The sequence below is a fragment of the Python bivittatus genome, unplaced genomic scaffold (assembly GCF_059951505.1).
Source record: "Python bivittatus isolate LINGU-HERP-01145 unplaced genomic scaffold, Pbiv_v1 ctg000480_np1212, whole genome shotgun sequence".
Classification (NCBI taxonomy): Eukaryota; Metazoa; Chordata; class Lepidosauria; order Squamata; family Pythonidae; genus Python; species Python bivittatus.
In genome coordinates, this window is record NW_028277075.1 from 13,895,049 (window position 1) to 13,920,609 (window position 25,561).

Consider the following 25,561-nt stretch of genomic DNA (forward strand, 5'->3'; position numbering starts at 1 on the left):
GGGGCTGCTTTGCTGCAACAGGGCCTGGGCAGCTCACCATCATAGAATCCACTATGAATTCTTCATTGTAGCTGAGGGTGCTTGAGGATAATGTGAGACCATCTGTCAGAAGATAAAAACTCAACCAAAAATGGATCTTTCTATATGACAATGTCCCTCAGCATTCCAGTAAATCTACCAAGGATTGGCTGCAGAGAAAGAAGGAAAGAAGCAGGGAGGGAGGGGGGAAGGGAAGGGAAAGAAGGAAAGAGGGTGGGTGGGTGGGTTCTGGAATGGCCAAGTCAAAGCCCAGATCTAAATCCCATCAAGATGCTGTAGGGTGATTTGAAATGGGCTGTACATGCAAGAAACCCCTCAAACATCATGCAGTGGGGAAAAAATTGCTTAGAGGAGTGGGAAAAAATTCCTCCCAGCCAATGTCAGAGACTGGTAAACAGTTATAAGAAACACCTGCTTGAGGTTGTTTCTGCCAAACGGGGCAATAGGAAATGGTATATCTGTTAATTTTTTGTTGAATAAATTATTGCAAAGTCCATTTTTCATAATTTTTTGTTCAGTTCCAACTTTATATATTGTTGGAATGAAGATAAAAAATATTGATAAGTCCATACATTAAAAAAAAAACTTTACATGGGGTGTACTTACTTTTTCACATATCATTATTTATTTATAAATTATTTACCCTGAAAGAGAATTACATAATGGGTATGTTTGAATGTACCAATTTTGAGAGTATATTTTCCTCTTACTCTTTTTTTTTTTTAAGTTAGCAATTTAACAAGGATACGATTGCTAGAAGGGGAAGTGGCTAACAAAAGCAACCCTTAACAAAAGCAACTAGATCATGGCCTTCAAGAAATTGTAATGTCCTCATCTGTTCTTTAGATCAGTAGGTTCTACACATTAGTGATAATTTTGGCAAGAGTTCAAGGGTTAATGTAATAGATAAATAAAAGGAAATTGAGCCCTGCATTATTTCACTTGTCTTCTCTTTCCAAAACTAACTTACTTAATTTTTTTAAAAGTAAATACTTGAATTCTTCCTGCCAGTGTTCTTTGCTTTTACTATCGTTTATTACTTCAATTATACTTGGTATCACTTAGAATGATCTGCCATTTGGAAATCTCAGTGTAGCCTGCAGCTTAGTATTAACTCTGGCTGGTATTGTAACATGTACAGCATATGACATTAATGTATCAAAATTAAATTTGATCATCCCTTCTGGTTATATTTATTTCACATTTCTTTTGTATTCAGTTAACATAAACTTATTATGAAAGCTGACACATGATGAGGCTATAAAGGAAGAATGTTTTCAACTATTTCGATTTTTTTTAATGAAATTTCAGATATCTCTGCTTTTCCAGTGGTTGACTTCTTCAGTGCTTTAGTAGAAATTGTATCCTGGTGCTGTAACTATAGAAATACTTTTAACTGATCATGTTGGTTTACGGCAGTTCTATCTACCAGTAATCCTTAGGTTAAAAGTTGTTCATGTAAACAGAATTGTAAACTACAAAAAGAGATGTCATAAAAAGTAGTAGTTAATAGTAGCTGTTGTAGTAGCACTATTATATTTTAGGGACACAGTCTGGTAGCATAGTAAGATCACTTCCTATATTTATTTAGTTATTTGTCACATTTATATAGCTGCCCATCTCACATATGTGACTCTGGGCGGCATACAATAAAAACAAACCATAAAACAAACATTAAAACTTATATCATAATAAATACACTAATATTACTTAAAAAGACTAGGAGAGAGCATCCTTGATATTATGTGCAATATAGCCATCTCATCAGTTCTCCATATAACATTTGAACATCTTGTAAACGGGTGTACATTTGCTTTATTTTGTCTTTATGGCAATATTTTCTTTCGTTTTAGTTTGCAGTATAGAATTGATAAAAATTGCATTATGATGGAAAGAAAAACAAAGTTATCCAGCAACAGAAAATGAGTAGTAAACAGCTTTTCTTTTTTTTTGAATGTATACCTGTAGGTAGGACTTGCTACCTTTATTGTCAACAAAAATAACAAATTTCTGTTTCCTGTTGTCTGTTAGTAAATACTGTCATCTGTGACTGCAGTTAATGATTATAGTATTTTGGAAGAGTTGCAAATTCCAATTTCTGGGGTAACTCCATGAGGAATACATAACATAATCTACCGTAGAAATCAACAAGGCAAAGGTTATGTTGGCAAGTTCAAAATAATCAGGCAAGTCACAACAGAGCATTAAATGGCAAAGCTTAGGTTAGGAAAACTTGTACATTAGGAGGGATGTTAAGGTGGCATGTCATGATCAAAGTAGTCAACATGTATATGTCTGATCTTTAAAAAACAACCCCCCACTACCATCTCTGTCTTATCAGTAAAGAGCTTTAGCTTACTGATTTTCATCCCTTCTATAATTATTCCAAATAGTATTTAATAGATTCTGGTGCTCCCTTGAATTTGAAAAGGAAGACACCTATAAACCTACTTCCTCAGATACTTTTCTTCAAATGATGCTATAGCTTCTCCCAACTGTTTCATATAGATAAGAACACAGAGAATCCCACAGGATTGTCCTACTGGGTTTTAAGAGGAGTTTTTTTCCAGACTCAGCTTAAGCATGCAGTTCAGAGTAAATATTGAAAGCTCGTAAAATTTCTATGAAAATCAACAGGATGCACTGTCTTGTTTGCCTTCTGACATTAACTGCTCATTAGCGCATCTAGGACAGTAACTGTCCTCAAACTAGAATTGACCTAAAAATAGCAGTAGGTCCATCAGATAGCCATTAGCCATTCAAGGTGTAGAATGTTTAAACAAGTATGAAGAGAAGGTGAGAAAGAAGACTGGGCCACTAAATGGAATTGTCACAACAGTACAGTTTCCTTATAGCTGTTGCTAGGAAAGTGGGATATTAGTTCCATGGGCAGAGTTTGCTTCCTAATTTTTTGTAATGTTTCCTCTGTGTTGTAAAGTTCCTGCCTCTATCCTAAATTTTATCTTTTTTCCTTATATTTATCATGGCTAGCTACCAATCGTCCAGAGGGCCATACAAGAGCATCCAAACGGAGGATCCACAGGGTCAAAATGGCAGACACAACCAGACAAAGCCCTGCCCATTTTAATATGTATTGCACACAGGGCATGCACTGCATGCCTGTAAAAAGGGGTGGGGCTTTGATCAATTTGCTTCTGCCATTTTGACAATTTCCCCCACCCACCTCCTCCATGGACATTGTTGGGGTTATGCAACAATAATGCTTCATTACACTGAGAAGGAACATTTATAAATAAACTAGTAAATGCTCACCTACTTCCTGTATTTAGCATTCCTGGCCAAAGGTCATAATATCAACAACTGTCAGCCTTTGAGGTAGGTCAGGTCAGGAAATAGACTCCACAAGACATGCTGGAACTCTTGATATATGGTACAGTTACAGATTCTTGAAAGTGTGTCAGCATTTTCCCTTCCCTCCTTCTTATACCACTTTCAGGGTCGCTTTCAGTACCTTTCTAATGCCTTCTTCCTTTCCTGGGTTTAGTTCATATTTTGCTAACTTCTGCCATCTCTGTGCTTCTTTGTAACAGCCACCTGTTCCATAAGAAGCTTTCTAGTTTTCAGAATTATTCTCCATTAACTATTGCACTTGTTTACTACTAGAATGTAAGCTTATTACTTAGCCATATGTGTAATGCATAATGAAGGAGAGTAACAGATTACTCACCTGGAACTCGCTTGTTATGGTAAGCATTCCTAGGAACTTTAGGCTGCCAGGGAAGTCCTAGGAATCTGAGAGGAAGGCGGGAACCATGCCAAGAAGTATGGCACAATTTCTGCCTCAATTCTAGACATTCTGATTATCCATTCTTAATTTATAGATGACAATTTAAAGAATTGGGTAAGTGATCTCCTCATGAATTGGTTTCTCTTTTTGTAACATCTGAATTGACTTTTATATGCTTATATAATAGAACTAGAATACCAGTATGAAGACATGTATGAAATCTGATAAAAAAAATCAGACTTAAGTTCAGATTTCAAACATGCATCAGTGAAAGCAAAGTAGAAGAGTTGTGAAATAAATAATATAATTCTTAATGCTGGTCCCAAATTCAACTCTATACAGCTAACAGTTGAAAAAACCATTTTGTTTACCATTTGAAGACATGGAATCAATTGTAGGCATAGGCAAATTTTTAAAAATGTATAATAGTCAATTATTTTTATGTCAGAAGTAGTTAAATAGTATCTTTATCAAATGTAAACTGCTTTGCGTTGAAATTCTGTATCATAATGTTTTAGGCTGAAATTCTACATTAATTTCAGAATAAGCCCTATTTCTCATAGTGGATCTTATTTCTGAGCAGACATGTATAAGAACATTCAGAAATTTATTTTCCATTGTTTCATGATAGTTTAATATGACAAATTAAGCAAAAGCACTATAGTTGAATGAATAGTATTTTGTGGTTTTAGTGAAGGTGCAAATGTTATTTTTAAAATATTTTGCAGTTTTTAAAATATTAATATTATTCTAGCCTTACAAAGAGCTATTTAAACCTAAAAGGGTTTTTCTTATAGCTTTGTTATTCTACAGATCCCTTCCATAGCTATTCCATTTTTTTAGATAAATCTTTAATTTAATTGATAACTTAAACTACAGTCCTAAATAAAGCCAAAGGTATACTAAGGGGGCATTGGATGATATATACAGTCAGGTCCAGAAATATTGGGACATCGACACAATTCTAACATCTTTGGCTCTATACACCACCACAATGGATTTGGAATGAAACAAACACAATGTGCCTTAACTGCAGACTGTCAGCTTTAATTTGAGGGTATGTACATCCAACTCAGGTGAACGGTGTAGGAATTACAACAGTTTGCATATGTGCCTCCCACTTGTCAAGGGACCAAAAGTAATGGGACAGAATAATAATCATAAATCAAACTTTCCCTTTTTAATACTTGGTTGCAAATCCGTTGCAGTCAATCACAGCCTGAAGCCTGGAACGCATAGACATCACCAGACGCTGGGTTTCATCCCTGGTGATGCTCTGCCAGGCCTCTACTGCAACTGTCTTCAGTTCCTGCTTGTTCTTGGGGCATTTTCCCTTCAGTTTTGTCTTCAGCAAGTGAAATGCATGCTCAATGGGATTCAGGTCAGGTGATTGACTTGGCCATTGCATAACATTCCACTTCTGTCCCTTCAAAAACTCTGGTTGCTTTTGCAGTATGCTTTGGGTCATTGTCCATCTGTACTGTGAAGCGCCGTCCAATGAGTTCTGCAGCATTTGGCTGAATGTGAGCAGATAATATTGCCCGAAACACTGCAGAATTCATCCTGCTGCTTTTGTCAGCAGTCACCTCATCAATAAATACAAGAGAACCAGTTCCATTGGCAGCCATACATGCCCACGGCATGACACTACCACCACCATGCTTCACTGATGAGGTGGTATGCTTAGGATCATGAGCAGTTCCTTTCCTTCTCCATACTCTTCTCTTCCCATCACTGTGGTACAAGTTGATCTTCGTCTCATCTGTCCATAGGATGTTGTTCCAGAACTGTGAAGGCTTTTTTAGATGTCGTTTGGCAAACTCTAATCTGGCCTTCCTGTTTTTGAGGCTCACCAATGGTTTACATCTTGTGGTGAACCCTCTGTATTCACTCTGGTGAAATCTTCTTTTGATTGTTGACTTTGACACACATACACCTACCTCCTAGAGAGTGTTCTTGATCTGGCCAACTGTTGTGAAGGGTGTTTTCTTCACCAGGGAAAGGATTCTTTGGTCATCCACCACAGTTGTTTTCCGTTGTCTCCCGGGTCTTTGGGTGTTGCTGAGCTCACCGGTGCGTTCCTTCTTTTTGAGAATGTTCCAAACAGTTGTTTTGGCCACGCCTAATGTCCTTGCTATCTCTCTGATGGGTTTGTTTTGTTTCTTCAGCCTAATGATGGCTTGCTTCACTGATAGTGACAGCTCTTTGGATCTCATCTTGAGAGTTGACAGCAACAGATTCCAAATGCAAATAGCACACTTGAAATGAACTCTGGGCCTTTTATCTGCACATTGTAATTGGGGTACTGAGGGAATATCACACACCTGGCCATGGAACAGCTGAGAAGCCAATTGTCCCATTACTTTTGGTCCCTTAACAAGTGGGGGGCACATATGCAAACTGTTGTAATTCATTCACCTGAGTTGGATGTACATACCCTCAAATTAAAGCTGACAGTCTGCAGTTAAGGCACATTGTGTTTGTTTCATTCCAAATCCATTGTGGTGGTGTATAGAGCCAAAGATGTTAGAATTGTGTCGATGTCCCAATATTTCTGGACCTGACTGTTGGTGCTTCTGAACAGTAGGGGAAGGCTATAAACATTAATGTAGATCTTTTGTATGTCTGCAGAGAAGTGCAAGGATATCTATGTCCTAAGAGGGTTCTGCTAACAATGGAAGTGAAATGTTCTTTCACATGGACTATTAAGAATTCGTCATATTTCTGAGAATTTCTTGATTAATGTATTATGTAGGTACTACTATGTAATTTCTCTTGTTTCAGCTTAGGCATTTAGGAAATGATGAAGTTCACATTGTCTGGTCAGAGCATACTCGGGACTATCGAAGAGGAATAATTCCTACAGAATTTGGAGATGTGCTTATTGTTATATATCCAATGAAAAATTACATGTTCAGTATCCAGATTATGAAAAAACCTGAGGTATGTTCTAAATATTCATATTCAGCTAAGACGTTTAGGAAATGATGTTCATATTGTCTGGTCAGAGCATACTGGGGATTACAGAAGAAAAAATCATTCCTATAAAATTTGGAAATGTGCTTATTGTTATTTATCCAGTGAAAAATTATATGTTCATATTCAGATTACGGGGGGGAGGAGGTATGTTCTAATCATTTATACTATGTCCATCAAAAGGGAGATTGGGTGCTGTGCTAATTGCTGAGTTGAACATCTTGAGGACAGACTTCATCTTCAGCACAGACTTCAACAGATTATTTGGGCTATAGAACAGTAGCACTAGCTATTGTTTGGGTGATTAAATAGCTGCAATTCAACAATAGCTACACATAACCCTGGATCAGAGTATATGTTAGTAGGCCTTCCCTGTCATGATGCCTGACCTCTGGAACACCATCCCATCTGAGAGTTGTAGGCCCCCCACCCTGGCCCTGTTTAAGAAAGCCTTTAAAACCTGGTTCTGTTCCCAGACCTGAGTGAGAATGGGTTGTAGACTCCTTGTGGGATGTTTTGGTTGTTTATTTGATGGTTGTTTTTTTCCAGACCTTCTTTTGGATTACATATTCTGTGTTTTATTGTTTTTATTATTGTCTTTAGCAAGATTTGGATGGCCTTTAAATTTAATACAAGCATACAAACATATACATAGCATAAATTACCACTACCACTTTTAAACATATAACTCTATTCTAACATTAATTGTATTTATCTATTAATTAGTTATATGTTAAGATTGCTGTAATAAATATGTGTCCACAAACTATTTATACTTTTTTTCATAAGCAATCATATCCCTATAGCAGATTTGCTACCTGTACAGTCTTACTTAGATTTTAACCTTTATTATTATTATTATTATTATTTATTAAATTTCTCACTCGACCATCTCCCCTCAGTGGGGGACCTTTCTTCATGACATTATTAGGTGTACCAGATTAATCTTAAAATAAATTTGAATATGAGTAATTATTGAAACAGTTATTAATGTAAGAAGGGAATTATCTCTTTTGGAAAATGTCAAATGACCATATCGGTGTCAAGAAGCACAGTCTTCTACAGTATTTTAAATAACTTAAGATTAATTAGAGATGTAAGCATTTATTAATGCTGATTGCTAATTGTTGTAGAAAATACTAATTTAATGGCTGAATTTCTGAACTTTTTGAATTCAGGTCCCATTCTTTGGTCCATTGTTTGATGGTGCTATTGTGAATGGAAAAATTCTTCCTATTATGGTTCGAGCAACAGCTATAAACGCAAGCAGAGCACTGAAATCCCTCATTCCATTATACCAAAATTTGTATCCTTTTAACAAAAAGAAAACACCTGGAAGCAAGTCCAGCTGAGCACAGAGTAACTTGCTTCCTAATAATCATGCCTAGGACTATACCATACCTTTGATTGATATTCAGGATTTCCATAAAAGCAGTTTTGAAAATCTTAAGAAAATATTTACTAAAATAAAATGCAAGTATAAAATAAGAAGATAGAAGGGCTTGGCTCCAGCATGATCATTTTAGGCAGATATTTAAGATGCCTTATTTTGAGTGATTTCTGAATAATTAAAAATTATTTGTAAAGAAAAGTTGTTCTAAAGTTACTCAGTTTTAAATTACCTGGAGGAACTTTTTTGGACCATAAGTCAACTCATAAATAATCATCTGAATCAATAGCAAAGGACACTACTTGCATGTATGTAATATAAATGCTATTGTCATATTTTTCTGCAGAATTAAATTCCATTAATTGCAGTAGTAAGTGCCTTTCATGATACAAATCTTACAAGAATGGTTACAGGCATATCAGTAATTGCAAATAAAACCACAATGAATAATATTTTTAAAACACAATAATTAAAAAATAAATTATGGAGTCTTCCCATGGGGTATTTGATAGTAATACTTTATGAGGAGAGGAAAGTATACCAGGAGCAGACTTTTGAGCTAGTCTTTGCCTCTTTTTTCAATTATATTCATTTCTTCATGAGACATAATTATTGGCAATGAACAGGTTTGCGCCATTTCATTGTTCAGTTACTAGTGGAAATGCATTTTAATTATTTTTCTATAGTGAGTGAGCTTGGTAGGACATAGTGTAATGTGTTAAGGTAAGTCAGGCTTCTTCTTGACACTTCCCATGGAGTTGAAAACTGCATTTGAAACTTTTTTTAAGTGTTAGATTTAATTATATGTATTTTAGTTTAAAATCTAAGGAATAGATTATGGTTATTAAATAAAATTTGAATTTTGAGATCATGAAAGAAGTCATAAATATGTATTTTAAGTTAACACTGTTATCTAACAGATCTTTTTGTCATTTGTAATACATATTACATGTGACAACAATAAGTCTTTGAATATCAAAACTCTAACAATTTAACTTAATTGTATGATAATAATTATATAGCATTGTCAGCTATATTCTACTCACTAAATAGTCCTGAGATTCCAAAGCACATATTGTGAGATTTGTGTTCATGAAAAATAGTCTGGGACTGCAGCATGTCTTGGCTAACTATATATCAAATGTTGTTCAGTAAATTACAAGTGTATTGATTGGCATATGCTGCCTAAATCAATTGTTCTGACAGCCAGAATTACAGTAATCTGTCAGTATTGATGACTGTCTTTCAGACTTTGGTACCTTTCCTTCATTTGTCTTCTTTTCTTACTAGTTTCTGAAGTGCATTTTCTTGCAAGCATCTAGTATTGTCGTGGTAGGTACTTGATGGTCCTTTTTTGTGCCTTGAGACCAATTTATTGACTTGATCATACAATTAGAAGTAAAATGCAGCACTGGGGAGCATGGGTAGGCAATATTTTGCCTAACAATTGGATTGTGAGTGTAGTTTAGGCTTGTTCTCAGTCATTTATTAATTAGCTGTTGAGAGAGTAGGGTTTTGTTGTTTTTTTATGGTGAGGGAGGTAATGAGTAATTCCAAAGCATCACTTTAAATGCCTTTGATTTTAGGCACTGTAGATTTAGTAGACACCTGTAATTAATTTTAAACTTTTGTCTTAACATTTGTGATATAGATTGTTCATCCATGTTCATTACAGTTGTTTAAAGGTTTTTTTACATTAGGCATCTATATGTGTGTGTTTGCTATACTACTAAGGATCATACTGAAACTATGTCACGTCTTCTTTTCTGCTACCTACCCAGCCTCTTCTAATTTGTGATGCTTTGCACTAAACACAGAGATCTACTAAAGGAGAATTTGACTGGTAACTGAATGCGTCCTACTAAACAAACAAAATTCTGCTCTTTCTGTCTGAAAGAGGCTTAACAAATTTGTGATGGAATAAAAAATAAAATTAATTTGGTGGGGTATACTTATCTATTTTGCCATTCATTCTTTTCTTTTAACATTTAAATCATTTTAATGATTTTTAATGATTTAAGTATACAAGATGTGACTTATGAAATCAATTTTGTCGTCACTTTGGAGAAAATGTACTGATCATGTGAGGAATTGCTGAAATTGCTGTACTATTTTATTACTTTAAACTAACAAAAGATGTAATTAATAATGTATTCTCTGCATCTGGTAACCACTCAATTCTTTGGCATAATTTTAATAATCAAAAATGTGTATTGGAGCTAATTTTTATGTTCAGTTAAAAACTTGAGCAAAGTATAGAAAGTTTTATACTGAGTCTCCTCTTAATACTACCACTAGTAGAACTAAACCTTGCAAAGCAGGAAAAAAAGCTGAAATTATGACATTGTGAATGTGTACATTTTTGTGGAAGTAGGACAAAGGTCATACATTATCTATTTCATTTAGAGTGCTTCTACTTATTACCAGTATGGATTTTAAAAACCCTGTTGCCAAGCCACAGTTCCTATCCATCTGTTCTTGCTGTTGTGAAAAGGTTCAATTTTCAGCAAAGCCATGCATTTCACAGAAGGTATGTGAGGTGAAATTTCACAGAAGACATGATGGATCTTGATTCTCAGTGATAAACCTTTAAAGCCAGCAGGGTTGGCATATGGTTCAGCATGATATGAAGGCTTGGGTTCCTTAGCTTTACTTTTGTGGTGTGGAGCTGATAAAAACTGGCTATGTATTGTTTCACTGGACACCAATCATAGGCAACAGGAACTGCCCATTTTAACTCTCGGTGGGAAGGAAACCCAGACACAGTTCACAATAGTACTATTGTCATGTTGCAAACTACTCTGAACAGCTTGACAGCTTTCAAAGGAGGGGGAGAGAAGTGTTGCTTTTCAAATTGGTGCTCAAAAGAGTGATGGGAAAAACACAGTGCTGATATATTAGTATTCTTTTTCTATAATGTTATCAGTTTATAATAATAAACAGTTGCCTGGTAAAGCTTTTTAAAACTATAGTAATCATCATAAACAAGAATGGCAATATAAAAGGACAGGAGTTGTCAAGACTGAGTGGAGCAAAGTTCAATGTAAGAGTTTCTAATTAAATCTGAACATATATGATCTGCTATAGCATATACAGAAAGTTCCATAAGCAGAAATACAATTTATAACACTTAGAAATCTACTATTCAGTAAATCAGTCTTCCTCATCCTGTTCCCCACTATAGTTCGCCTGGTGGTAATTGTAGTCTTATACAGCTTGGGGAAGGCTGACTATAAATCATTTAATATTTCTTTAAATGCTATGTATCAGATTGTGTATTCCTATTCTTCATAATTCAAAAAGATTCCATTAGTCTTCAATGAAATGTATCCTTAGAAGGCATATTTTAATGTACTGGAAGGGGAAAGGCAGGAAGGGAAGAGGTTTCTCTATGTACTTCCAAAAAGATTGGTAAGTCTTCTTAAAGTTTTAGCCTTCAGTATCTATACTGCCTTCATTGAGGCAAGAGAAATTCAGATTGACAAGATTCACAAAAATGAGAGTTGGAGCTTGAAAAGTAGATATTTCCGGTGGCAGAAGCCCCAAAGTCCTATGTACAGTGACTTCCTTGAATATGAATGAATGATCAATAATATTCTTTTCCCCACTGATGTAGAATATTTTATTACATTTTAGGGTATAGAGAGTTAGGTGGTTATCAGAGTGGCTTTTCTAGCATTCAGATTCATTCAGTTGACTACCTTTAACAACATTCATTTCCAAAAATGTCGTCTGTTGAAAAGAATGTATCAAATACTAGAGCCCTGTAAAGGTGACAACTGATTGCAGATTTCTTCTAGTTATAGTTTGCCATAGCTGTATCAACATTATAGCATCATTCTGATGAAAAGCAGTCCACAGTTGTTTGGGATAATTTCGCACTACCAGAATTCTGCAAAATGGCTGCTTGACCATCATTGACACTTTTACGGAGTGCTATAGCCCAGTGTCCCATAGGCCCATCAGATGCTCCTTGATGGCATTCTGCACAAATGATCATTTCAATAACCATTCAATTCATGTTCCTTTTTCCTGTTTATGTACACTCTGCCTGTTTAGATAAAAATATTAATATCCTAGGCAGGTCTTGAGTTTCTGCTTTTCTCTTATCCTTTATTGTCCATTCTCTCTATGCCAGATAGTCCAGATGGACTTCTCCAGTGATCAGGATTGTCTCCTAAGTTGGGGACACACATCGAAGTCGGCAGACAGAGCTCTTAATAGTGAAGGTAGGATGTTATGGCTCTCAAGCTGTCTTTGAGCTTGAGAGCCATAACATTCTGAAAAGGAAAAAAAATAGTGAGTTTTGAAGCAACTGAGCCATCATCACTAACCTAGCTTTGTTGTCTTCTCTATGAAGAAGGACAAGTTCCAGGGTAGCTGCCAAGTGCTCTGCATTCTTAGATTATACTAGCATTCTTTGTATTGTTGACCACAAATTGAGAACAGTTTACACTTCACTTCTCTGAAACCTTGGTCTTGCAAGGATACTGAACCAATACACAATAATAGGTACATAATATTTTAGAACTCCTGTGCACTGTTACAGAACCAGTGGATTTTTGTGTAACTAGTTCTAAGAGAAGGTATCTATCATACTGATAGTAGCAAGGAAATTGTGGTTCAAAATTTGCTTCATTAAGTTCTATATCTCTTATCTGAAATAACTTTAGGTACTTAGTATTAGATAGCCCAATGACCCTATTTTTTTCTCAGGACCTAAGAAAATTATGAATTAATTCCTAGCGTATATGGGAACCAAAGAACTTCCTCCATTGCCTAGATTTTCAGTAGATTATGGTTTGCAATATTAGACCATGTCTCTTGAATCTTTGGGTTTGGGAACTAGTGGCAGCTTGCCTTGATCCCTGAAAACTGCTGAAAAGTCTTTGAAGTTCTTTCACAGTGCTACTTCAAATCTATTGTCATAGGGATTTCTTCCTGCCCCCTCCCCATCTATTAAAATCTTAGGTTAGCCACCATGGTGTCCAGTTTTAGTATTTGGTGGTGTTCCACCACTGGTTCAGGAAACAAATACAGCTTATGTAGTGAGTTTCTCCTAAGAGTGTCTGTCACACCCTGCAAAAACAGTTCTAGGCACAGACTGAACTTCAGTAGTCTAAAGAAGAAACTTCTTTTGAGTCCTAAGTGAAGGTAGTGACCCTTTGCTTTTCACTTTGTCCTCAGAGAGTTGCAGCTTGTATCTAAGGTTAGGTAAAATATTGGAAATGGCTATTCCTGATAAATGACTGTAATTAAAAATTTGATTGATTGGAAATAGCTGTATACAGAAAATAAGTGTTCCTAAATATAAATAGCCTTATTCAGTTCCACTCCCTTTCCTTGGTCAATGGGGGCCCGGGTTGATTTTGACCAGCTTGGTGAAAAACAGATCACCAAGAGGAATGAGAGAAATCACAATCTAAATTTGTTAAAAATTGTTTCAAGCTTATTTATACCTTTTTATAGGAATTTTCTGTCCCTGCTTCACTGTAACCTACTTGGATTAAGCCAGGAATGAAAGCAGTTCACCTACTATACTGTTTGCTCCCATTTACTGGGCCCCCACATGCAATATCAGAGACAGTCAAGTAATCAGACTTGTACAGCTTTGTTTTCACTCAGATCTAAATTCATCTTCCTGGATACTGGTCTTTCCTTCTTTCAGCCATCATTCCAAGAATCTATGTAGGTGAAGATTGGGAGAAAGATTAATAGTGCTTTCACAAGCCTCCTACCCAAATAAAAACTGTTGACTTATCTTCAGAAGACCTACTGCATCAAGGCAAGATTTAAAAAATAGTAGTGAATTGATCATGAAAAGCAGGAGACTTTTTAAAATAGAAGTCTGCTGATCTCAAGCTTGTAAATGAAATCAGCTTCATTTTTTACCAGAACTACATATTCACCAATTACTGTATTATATTTACTCTAATAATTTGTTTTGGCAATCAGGACTAAATATGGTCTGCACAAAATTCCATTCTTGGTGACTCCAAGCCTTTTTGGGTTTATCAGTATAATTTACAGTGTGTAGGAAAGTCCTGTTTGCTGTTATTAAACACCAGTCAAATTGTTGCTGCTTGGCAAATTATAAAACAATTTCAGAGAATTTTTTTTCAGAGAAAAAAGTAGGTACAGTGCATTCGGAAAGTATTCAGGCCCCCTTCACTTTTTTCAAGTTTGTTATGTTGCAGCCTGATACTACAGTTGTTCAAATTCATTTTTTTCTCATTAATCTATACTCAGTACCCCATAATGACAAAGTGAAAACAGAATTTTAAAAATGTCTGTAAATTTATTAAAAAGGAAAAACTGAAATATCACATTGGCATAAGTATTCAGACCCTTTACTCAGTACTTTGTTGAAGTACCTTTGGCAGTAATTACAGCCTCAAGTCTTTTTCGGTATGACGCGACAAGCTTTGCACACCTGGATTTGGGGATTTTCTGCCATTCTTCTTTGCAAATCCTCTCAAGCTCAATCAGGTTGGATGGGGACCATCGGTGGACACCCATTTTCAGGTCTCTCCAAAGATGTTCAATAGGGTTCAAGTCAGGGCTCTGGCTGGGCCACTCTAGGACATTCACAGAGTTGTCCCTAAGCCATTCCTATGTTGTCATGGCTATGTGCTTAGGATCGTTGTCATGTTGGAAGGTAAACCTTCGGCCCAGTCTAAGGTCTTGAATGCTGTGGAACAGATTTTCATTGAGGATATCTCTGTACTTTGCTCCATTCAGCTTTCCCTTAACCCTGACCAGTCTCCCAGCCCCTGCTGCTGAAAAACACCCCCACAGCATGATGCTGCCACCACCCTGCTTCACTCTTGGGATGGTATTGGGCAGGTGATGAGCGGTGCCTGGTTTCCTCCAGATATAACTTTTAGAATTGAGGCCAAACAGTTCAATCTTGGTTTCATCAGACCAGGGAATCTTGTTCCTCACAGTCTGAGAGTCCTTCAGGTGCTTTTTTTGCAAACTCCAAGTGGGCTTTCATGTATTTTGCACTGAGGAGAGGCTTCCATCCAGCCACTCTTCCATAAAGCCAGATCAGTGGAGGCCTGCAGTGATGGTTGTCCTTCTGGAACTTTGTCCCATCTCCACATAGGATCTCTGGAGCTCAGTCAGAGTGACCATCGGGTTCTTGGTCACCTCTCTTACTATGGCTCTTCTCCCCCGATTGCTCAGTTTGGCCGGGCGACCAGCTCTTGGAAGAGTCCTGGTTGTGCCAAGCTTCTTCCATTTGAGAATTATGGAGGCCACTGTGCTCTTGGGAACCTTCAATGCAGCAGAAATTTTTTTGTAGCCTTCCCCAGATCGGCGCCTTGCAATAATCCTTTCTCTGAGCTCTTCAGGCAGTTCCTTTGAGCTCATGGCTTTTGCTCTGATACAGTATGCATTGTCATCTGGGAGGCCTTCTATAGAGAGGTGTGTGCCTTTCCAAATCATATCCAATCAGTTTAATTTACCACGGGTGGACTCCAATCAAGGTGTAGAAACAGCTCAGCAACGATGAGGCACCTGAGCTAAATTTCAAGTGTTGTTGCAAAGGGTCTGAATACTTATGCCAATGTGATATTCCAGTTTTTCCTTTTTAATAAATTTATAGACATTTCTAAAATTCTGTTTTCACTTTGTCATTATGGGGTACTGAGTGTAGATTAATGAGAAAAAATTAATTTGAACGATTGGACTGTATCAGGCTGCAACATAACAAAATTGAAAAAAGTGAAGGGAGGGCCTGAATACTTTCCAAATGCACTGTATATGGACAACAAATGCAAAGAGCTTGGAATTCCATGGACTTAATAATAGTTTGTTTTTAAACAACATCCAATCAGTATGCTGCATGCATTTCATAGTTTGTGAGATATGGGCAACAGTATGCTGAATTGCCAGATGGTCTTTAGTTTAGATTAGAGATACTAGCTGGAGCATGCTTGCAGTAAAATTAAGCTATAGTTGTGGCAAAATGTGCCAGAACTGACTAGTATCGTGTCTTTAACATTAGCAGAGAATGCAGCATATTGCGTAGTACAGCTAAGTTGGGTGATCTTGTCTGGTCTCTATCTTACTGAAAAGCATGATATAAAAGCTTTAGTTGATTAAAGCTATGATGGGAAATGGAGGTCAGTATTCATGGGCCCATCTGTTGCCAACCATAGCATATCAAAGATTGCAGTTAGAATAGAAGAAGAATACATTGTAAGCAGTGTAAGTTAATAAATAAATTGATAGAATAATATATATATTCAATGTTTATAAAATTAGGTGGTCTGATCTTATGGAATGCAATTGATATATGCATACATGGAGTAAGGGTAAATGTTTCATTATGAATGAAATTATGAATGAAAGAGCTAACATATGTCAGAAAGTATATATTGGTGTCATCAAGATTATTGTGGGTTTTTATCAAGTAGGAGTATATAGGCTGGCAATAGTTACATATTATGCTCCAGTGAATGTGATAAGAGAATGATTGCCATAAAATGAGAACAAGAAGTTATAAATATTATGAGAATGTTGAAAAATGGTAACACTGCATGTGTAGATGGGGTGACTGGTGAAATGTTTGAGTATGGATATGAACTGCTTATGGAGTAGCTTGCTCAATATGTTTCTGAGCTTGACAATTAAAATAATTGTTACTTTACCCAAAGGGAAAGGTAACAAAAGTGGACGCAGAAACTGCAGGGGGATTTGTTAAATCTGCCTGAGAAGATGTTTGGCAGAATTCTTATGGAAGTGGTGTAAGAGCTGATAATGAGTAAAATGTGGGAAATATAGTGCAGCTTTATACCTGACCCAGGGTGTATAGACCTGATTTTTGCTCCTGAGCAGGTCATCCCATCTACACATATATGAACGTGTTATAGAAAATTGTACATTTGTAGATTTAAAGCAACTGAATAGCTCTGAATGATGGAGTGTTTTGCATAAATCATGGGGTTGGGTTGGTAACTGAATGCAATAAGAGTAATGCATGATGGAAATAAAGCATGCATGTGAATAAATGGAATGCTGAGCAATTCATTTAACATTGAGCAAGAAGTAAGAGAAGAATGTGCAATGTCTATTTGGTTGTTTAATGCATTTTCCAATTAATTTATAAGAAATGCTTGTAATGACATTAGAGGTGAATTGTTTGGGGATACCATGAATGTGAGTGTAGTTAATGCCATGTTGCTAGCTGACAATCTGAGTGGTTTAGACCAAATGTTAGATAGATTGCCCAGTGCAGTGAGGAGTATGAATTGAATGTTAATATATTTAAGATGAAGATAGTTATGTATGACAGGGAAAATAAAGTGAATACTTGAAAATGGCAACAAAAGAGAGAGGGAGAGCGGGAGAGAGCCAGTAGATAATTAATCTATGGTTAATTATGGTTAATATATGGTCTGTTGCAACAAATGAATGCTTGTTTAAAAATCATGCTTCTGTCCACATTTGAGAGTCAGGGGAAACAGTAAAATATATATAATGGAAATTAGTTTTTTAAGAAGAAAGGTAAAAGGAGGGAGGGGAATGAGGGGAGAAAGAGATTGAGTCAAGAATGAATGGGTGTTGTGACTAGTACATTGAGATGAATGGTTTGATCATATAGAGATAATGAATGAGTATTGAATTGCAAAACAGCTATATGAAGCAAAAGCGAATGAATCAAAGTGGAAGACAAAGAAAGTGGATGGAGTTGATGTGATCCTCAAAAAGAGAGATGTGAGTTTAAAGAATGAAAAACAATATATGAATTAGTGGATGGATGTGGTAGAAGTAAGGTTGTTTGCAAGGACAGAAAGTAGGAGGAGCTATAGTGACTGGAGTGGTATAAACTAGATTTAGACTTCTTTTTTTCTCCCTTATCTCCTTCCTTAAATTTGTTTTGACCACTACTGCTCACCTTTTTCTGTATAATATGGTTTTCCTGAAAGTGAACAGTGTAATTGGTATATATGCATATATATACTTTTTTAGATAATAATGCAAGTGTCATATGATAATCGTATGACTTCTTTTTCCTTATTAATTTACTTGATTAGTAAATTAATTTACTAGTTTACAAGTTATTCATTTTAAACTTATATTGATCATATTAAAATAACCCACTAGGGTTGAGTCACTTAAAATGTTGTGCTTGTTTTAGAATAAAAGTAGTACAAAGCAATTGTCAATTCATGCCTATACATTTGTTTTCAGTTTACTATAATTTAGGTAACATTATGACAAGTTGATTTTAAATGTAGTATTCTCTCACAAAGTATCTGGTTTCTCTGCCTTTCCCATTCACACTGAAGTAGTTGAGTGTAGGATAGCTTATTAATACTTAAAAGAGTAAAGCTGAAACTGATGTGATATAGTTGTTTTTCCTCAGGGAACAGAGATATATGAGCACAGTTCTGTGATTCTCTTCAATTTTTTTCAGTTAACATAAAAGCAAAGTAAAGCCAAGCCATTCATGCACTTGGGGGATTAGAAAGTATAACAGTGATCAAACTAGAATTTCTGCTTAAATTATTGAGAAAATATATTACTGCTGTATTTCATAATGGTAATTCATTGAATGCCCATTCTTCCGCTTAGTACAGGGTAGATTATATTTAAGTCAAGATTAATGGATAGATTTTGATGTTAAAATCCAGTCTCTTAACCTGCCATTCCCTAGAGGCATATAATGCATTAGCTTAAACCAATATACAGCTTATCAAAGATACTATGACACAGTCTTAAATGATGGTTTACTGTGCAAAATTACTGCTTTCTCTGATAATAAAATCACTATTTTGTATTCTTGATCATTGCAATATTAAATAGAAATGTAATCAAATTATTTCACATTTAGATACAGATAGCCCTTAAGTAATTGTGCACTGTAAAATTTCTGTATTTTTTTTTTCTTCATGAAGTCTGTCAGTGTGCCTGTTCAGTAAAATAGGATACTTGGCTTTATTTAGCTGAAGTAAAACTCATAATATCTTCTTTTTCCAATTTCAGCTTTCACCTCCAAAATTTGTAACTCACCAAGATTTTTTTTCATGTTGTTTGTTCTGTGTGTTATAGATGGTCATGTCTCTTCTGTCTCTTCCCTAAGCTAAGCGCAGGGAATAGAAAGGAATTAAGTTCCTCATGGGCTTTAATGGGGCTCAGTTGGGCCTGGCTAGTTGGTGAAGAAAAAGAAGGTAACACTTTTCTTGCTGATGAAAAGGCAGATATGTCTTACTCATGTCATTCTAATCTATTAAATCAGTAGAATCATTTCCTAGATGTTATTTTAGATTACACTGTAAATAATTTCATAAATATTGTTAATAAATGTTAAACTTAGAATCCAATACTGTTATGCTAAAGTGGCAGTAATATCTTCTTCAAGAATCTTATGAGCTATAGAAGAGAAACTTGAATAGTCTACTTTTTTCTACTCAGTAATCATGTATTAGGCCTTTAAGTCTGAATGTGATGTGTTTTTTATCTGATTCCAGTGTCTGTAAATGGGGTTCCACTTGCACTACTGTACCACCTATTATGGATTTTGAATAATCTGGCAGCCAGTAGGATTAATGTAAATAAGTATCATGTGTCAAGGTTGTTTCTTAATTGATATTCAATGTAAACAGTGTACAATTGGCAGTGTTGTAAGAACAGAGAAAAACTCAAGATTGTCTGTCCTGGGTAATCACCTGTTTTTACAGGTGGTCCTCGTTTAATGACCACTTGTTCAGTGACCATTCAAACTTATGATGGCGCTGAGAGGTAGTTACAACTGGACCTCGTACTTAAGGCCATCGCAACGTCCCACAGTCACGTGATTGCAATTCCCCTGCTAGCTTCCCACAAGAAAAGTCAATGGGGAAGCCAACAGGAAGTCAGAAGTCACAGTCACATGAGGTCCCCGCGTAATGACCTGTATGGTCCGTGTTTAATTATGGCAACTGGGACTGCTGGAGCTGCCATTGCTAAACGATGTGATCATGTGGTTTTTCTTTTTCTTTTTAATAATAATTTTATTAAAACTTACAATTACAACAATAAAAACTAATTCAAACTGAAACAAAAAAGAAAAGAATAAAAAGAAAAAGTAGAATGTGCAGAAAAGAAATAGGAAAATAGGAAACAAAGAAAAGAAAAAATAAGAATACAGTAAAGAAAATGAAAAGAAATATATGAAGAAATGACTTCCTCCTTCATCACGAGTATAAACAATTTTATATTTATCACCTCTCTTAAAATACAACAAATGATCTCTTCTTCCCATATCCCATCTCTTATCTATAAACAAATCCTTAAAGCCTCATCATTTCAATCCTGATGGCAGCAAAAGTCCATTAAGGGTTACCAGAGATAACAACATTCTATTTTAACCTTGATCAAATAAACCAACTTTATATTCCTTCCTTTTACTTCTAACAATCTTGATCTTTAGTCCCTTCAAATAATGTCCTAGAACTTGATTTCTTTTCATTTTTTCTTTGTCCCTTCTTACAAAATTCTTCAAAGCTTTAACATGCCTCTTTTGTAAATCCAGTATAGGAAAATTATCCTGGTCACTCTCTTGGTTCATTATTTGTATATCCCTTTTAATTATTAAGACATCAGTCTCAGTCTTGTAAAACTTGTTCCTCTTCTATAACATCTTTTAAACACAGTCTATATATGGAGGCAGACACTCTTAAAATTAACTTCTGGGTTCACTGTTCAAAAATATCCTTCAATATGTCCAATGTTAAAATATTTTGCTTCATTCTGTATTTGTAAGTCAAATTTGAATGTTCTCCTTTAATTGTAATCTTTAGTTCCTTCTGGTTCCCTCTAACGTTCAATTTTTAAAGTCTTACCTTTTTTCTTTTTTTTTAAGAATTCAGAACAAAAGCATTTCCCATGGGAAGGGTTCTTTATAATGAACTCCAAAATCTTATTTTGAATTTATCTGGATCCTTAGTCCATTTGTTACTTTCTAAAATCAAAGTTTTAATCACTCTTTTGCTGTTTATTCAAAAAAAAAAATTTTGTCCTTAAACCTGTATTTAAAGCTTCTTCCACTAAGGATTGAAGGAATCTCACCCTGTGCTATGAAACTTGTCAATCCAAAGGTTCCTAATAGCTGAAAAGTAGTTAACAAGCAATTTGTGAAAGAGATTAGAAAAGGAAGTATGTGAACCCAGTGTCCCTTCAAAGGCACTGACTGCAGTTTGAGCAAGTTGGCTATTCCCTCATCTCCCAGAGCTCTAAACCTCCTCGTAAGGAGCAACTGTCTGGAGCACTTGCAGGAGAGGAATTATAGAAGAGCTGGTCTACTTGCCAGCTCTTCAGTTCACTGTGGTCATCAACTCCACTTTTTGCAGACCTGTCTTCAGTCCACCTTTTCTTCCCTGGAAGTCCAGACAAGTGGTTTTTCGACTTATGACCACATTGCTTAATGATGGAGTTTCCGGTCCCAATTAGTGTTGTTAAACAAGGGCTACCTGTAATTGGTAATAACAAAGCATATAAATTATGTACCAGCCAGTCAGTGTCAACTCTTAGCAACCACAGAGTTCTAGGATGATCTGTCACTAACTTGGCCTTTTGGGTCTCCCAGTGGTACAACCATCACCACTGTAATCAAGTTTATCCACCTTGCTGGTTATCCTCTTCTGTTTCCTTCCACCTTACCCAGCATTATAGAATTCTGAAGGAAGCTGGAGCTTCACGTAATGTGTCCAAAATATTATAATTTGAGCCCAGTCATTTGTACCTCAAGTGAAAACTTTGGATTGATTTGCTCTGTGATCCATTTGTTTGTTTTCTGAGCTATCCATAGTATTCTCAAGAGTCTTCCATAGTGTCCCAGGGAAAATGGACTTGACTTCCGGTGAGGGTAGCGAAATGATGCCCTGTGCTCCATGGAAAACATTGCATCCGAAAGGCAGCTGGATGTGGATTCAGACTGCCGATAATTCTCTCTGGATAAAAGAGAGATCTTGAAATTACCCTCATGCATTCCAGACTGCTGGGGGGGGGTTGTGAGTCGGCAGCAGAAACTGATGTTTTTGCAGTTGTTTGCAGTCAGCTGGGAGTCACGGGTTTCACCGTGCTCTGAGCTGTTAATGTAGCCTTTTAAGAACTTAAAAGTTTGTCTAAACCTCATTTTTTTAATCACTTTGGAATTTAACTTTTTTCTTACTGCTTCTTTAAGATTGAAAAACTTTCAGAGCCGCAAGTTGGATATTCACTGGGTGAGTGTCTTCAGTCCATTTAAAAAGAAAGAAAATTATATGTTTCCAATTTTGTAAGATCTTTATTTTTTGCAATATATATCAAAAGGGAGACTATAATGTTTTCTGAAAAGTTTTTGAATGTTAAGGATTTGGATGAAATTGATTTAAAGAAGAACTTTGAAGTTAATTGAAAAGATCCTCTCTTGTGGGAAAAAAATTCATGTTTATATTTCGCCCTGATAACAAAGCTTTGAAGGTTAATCACTAGAAAGCACCAGATGGCTACTTTAAAGGAAATGTTGTATAAGCTGGCTCAAGAGATGCCTGAACTATTTAACCTTATATTGGAATCAAAAGTTGCTATTGGAGAGCCAAGTTCCTTGGAAGATAACTGAAATTGATTTTAAGGTGGACTTAAAAATTATAACCTATGAGAAAGAAATGGAAGTATTGGGTTTACAAATGGAATTGGATGATCATTAAAAATTAAAAAATTAAAATTAAAAAGTATACAAATGTATCAAAAGAGGGAAGTGGATTACCTGTTTAAATTGGAATATAAGAGAGTTACAGGAGTGGCTACATTGAAATTACATATGGACTTTGATAAAGATGATAAGGATTTTGACAGGAGAGTCCAGAATAATAGAAGAAAGCAGATATTAAAATTTTATCTATGGGATTCAAGGATTGATGGGAGGAAGAAGAAAAAATACAAAACTGGTTTATTTGATTATGGCTAAATAATGGGTTGTTATTTTTGGTGATGTTTAATGGTTACTTTGACTGGGTAACTTGTTTTTGGAAATGTCCAATTGGATGTAATGGATTGGTTTGTAACATCTATGTTACTATTTGAGGTATACAAATAAGGGATTATTATTTTTGGTAATGTTTAACAGTTTTTATTTGTCTGTAATGTTTAATTGTTAATTGGGATTAATAATGGGTTGCTATCTCTGGTGATGATTAATGGTTAATCTATCTTTTTTTAATGTTTAATTGTTAATTGGGATTAGATTTTGATTATTAAGAGAGGGATTAGGGGGATTATGTTTAAATAGAAAGATGGACTAAATGCTTATGTTGTTATATCTATTAATATTTACAGCTTTTGTTGATTAATAAGGAGAGCTGAGGATTTAGAGATAGATCTGTAGAAAATGGGATGAAGTATGGAATGAAGATGTATTTGATTGTATTTTAAGAGACAGTGATAAATTATTAATGTTGTATATACTTGCTGGGGATGAAGGGGAAGTTTTTTATTTTTACTTTTGGGGGAGGATTTTTTTCCTGTTCTCTGCACTTTCTTATATTATTTTTAATGTAATTTTGTATTAGGTTTTTTGTATTAGTTTTATTTGTTCTATATAATCTTTAATAAAATTATTGGAACATAGTGTCACAGGGAAAATCACTGCCTGCACAGTTCTGATCTTTGGTTATAGGCACATCATGGCATCTGAATATCTTTTTCAAGGCTTTCATTGCTATCTTACTAAGTGCTAGTCTATGGTATATTTCTTGACTGCTGTTCCTTTACTGTTAATAGTTGATCCTAAAAGGTAGAAAGTATTCACCACTTCCATATCCAAAACTAGTTGCTGTACCTGTTGTCATTACTTTGGTGTTTATATGTAATCATAGTCCCATTTTTTCACTGTGCTCCTTGACTTTCATTACTAGAGCTTGAAGATTCTTTGCATTTTTGGCTGTCCAAGGTGTGTCATCAGCATAGGGCAGGTTACTGATATTTCTTCCTTCAATTTGAAAACTACACTCATCTTCCAATCCAGCCTCTTTCAATATATATAGCATATAGGTTCAGTAAATAAGGAGAGAGTATACAACCTTATCTCACTGTTTTGCCTATGTAGTCCCAGCCTATTTCTCTATGTTCTGTCGGGTCTGTGACTTTCTGTCCTATGTACAGATTTTGCATGAGGACAATAAGATGTTCTGGGATTCATATTTTCCTAAAGGCATTCTACAGCTTGACACAGTTAACATAATTAAGCACATGGGGTAGCCTTTGGCTTATCCAGTGTGCATCAGCAATAATGTCTCTTGTTCCTTGACCTTTTCTAAAACCAGCTTGAACTTCTGGCATTTCCATTTCCATTTCCATGTAGGGCTGTAATCTACATTTGATGATCCTAAGCATTATTTTGCTAACATATTGTATGATAGTTTGTACACTCTGTTAAGTCTTTTTTCTTTGGGATTGGTATGTAGAGTGACCTCTAATTTGTTGGTCAGTGTGTCATTTTCCAGATTTGCTGGCATGGTTTGGTAAGAACTTTTCCTGATTGTTCTTCTGTTGCTTGCCATATTTCTGTAGATACTCCATTAATTCCTGTAGTATCCCAAATTGGTAATGATTGGACTGCTGATTTAACTTCATCTTCTAGCATTAGAGGTTCTTGTAATTAGGAAATATTGTCAAAGCTATCTTGAATGTTGATGTCCCTACTGTATAAAATTTCTGTATACTCCTTCCATCTTTGATCGTCTTTGAAGGAATTACTGTCTATTCACTGCCATCCTTTAGCATACCAGTTTGAGGTTGGAACCTCCTTTTAAGTTTAAATACCTTTTGGAAAACTTGTTTTCTGTGTCTGTTTACATCTTCAGTGTCTTTACAGGAGTTGTAATACTGCTCCTTATGTCTTCTAACAGGTATCTGAAACTCTTAAGTTCCTTCCTGAGATGTTTGTCTTTCTTGGCTTTGGCTTCTCTTCTCTTCATCATCTGTTCTGACATCCAGTTTGGTTTCTTCTGTTCTTGGTCTTAATTTCTGATCTCTTTCCACACTCAGCCTTAACAGCTTCTTTGATTTCATTCCACAGTTCCTCTTGTTTTCAATCAATGAGGTTCAGGACTTCAAAGCAATTGTTGATGTTCTTGAAAATGATGAGTATATGCTCAAAATCATATAATGGAAACTGGTTGGCTGTAGCTTGACTTGAAATTTTCACACGCGTAGTTCATGGTCTGTTCCATAGTCAGCCCTGACTATGTCTTTCCTGTTATAATTGAGCTCTTCCACCCTCTTGTACCAGTAATATAGTCAATTTGATTTAGCTGTGTTCCATCTGGTGATATTCATGTATATGTGCATCATTTTGGTTATATAAAGAATGTGTTAGCAATAAATAAATTATTGGATTAGCAGAAACTGGCAGAAACTGATAAATTATTCTCCTGCTT

The 25,561-nt window shown here is 35.6% G+C and overlaps 1 protein-coding gene across 8 annotated transcripts in view; it reads left to right on the forward strand.

Moving 5' to 3' along the window:
* Window positions 1–25,561, forward strand: part of RALGAPA1 (Ral GTPase activating protein catalytic subunit alpha 1) — a 156,425-nt gene that overhangs the window by 113,550 nt on the left and 17,314 nt on the right. For all 8 annotated transcript variants that reach the window (XM_025168223.2, XM_025168224.2, XM_025168225.2 and 5 more), the window contains 2 exons: window positions 6,572–6,730; window positions 7,942–8,069. In XM_025168223.2, the coding sequence (XP_025023991.1) occupies window positions 6,572–6,730; window positions 7,942–8,069 (287 nt within the window). The remainder of the gene's footprint in view (window positions 1–6,571; window positions 6,731–7,941; window positions 8,070–25,561) is intronic.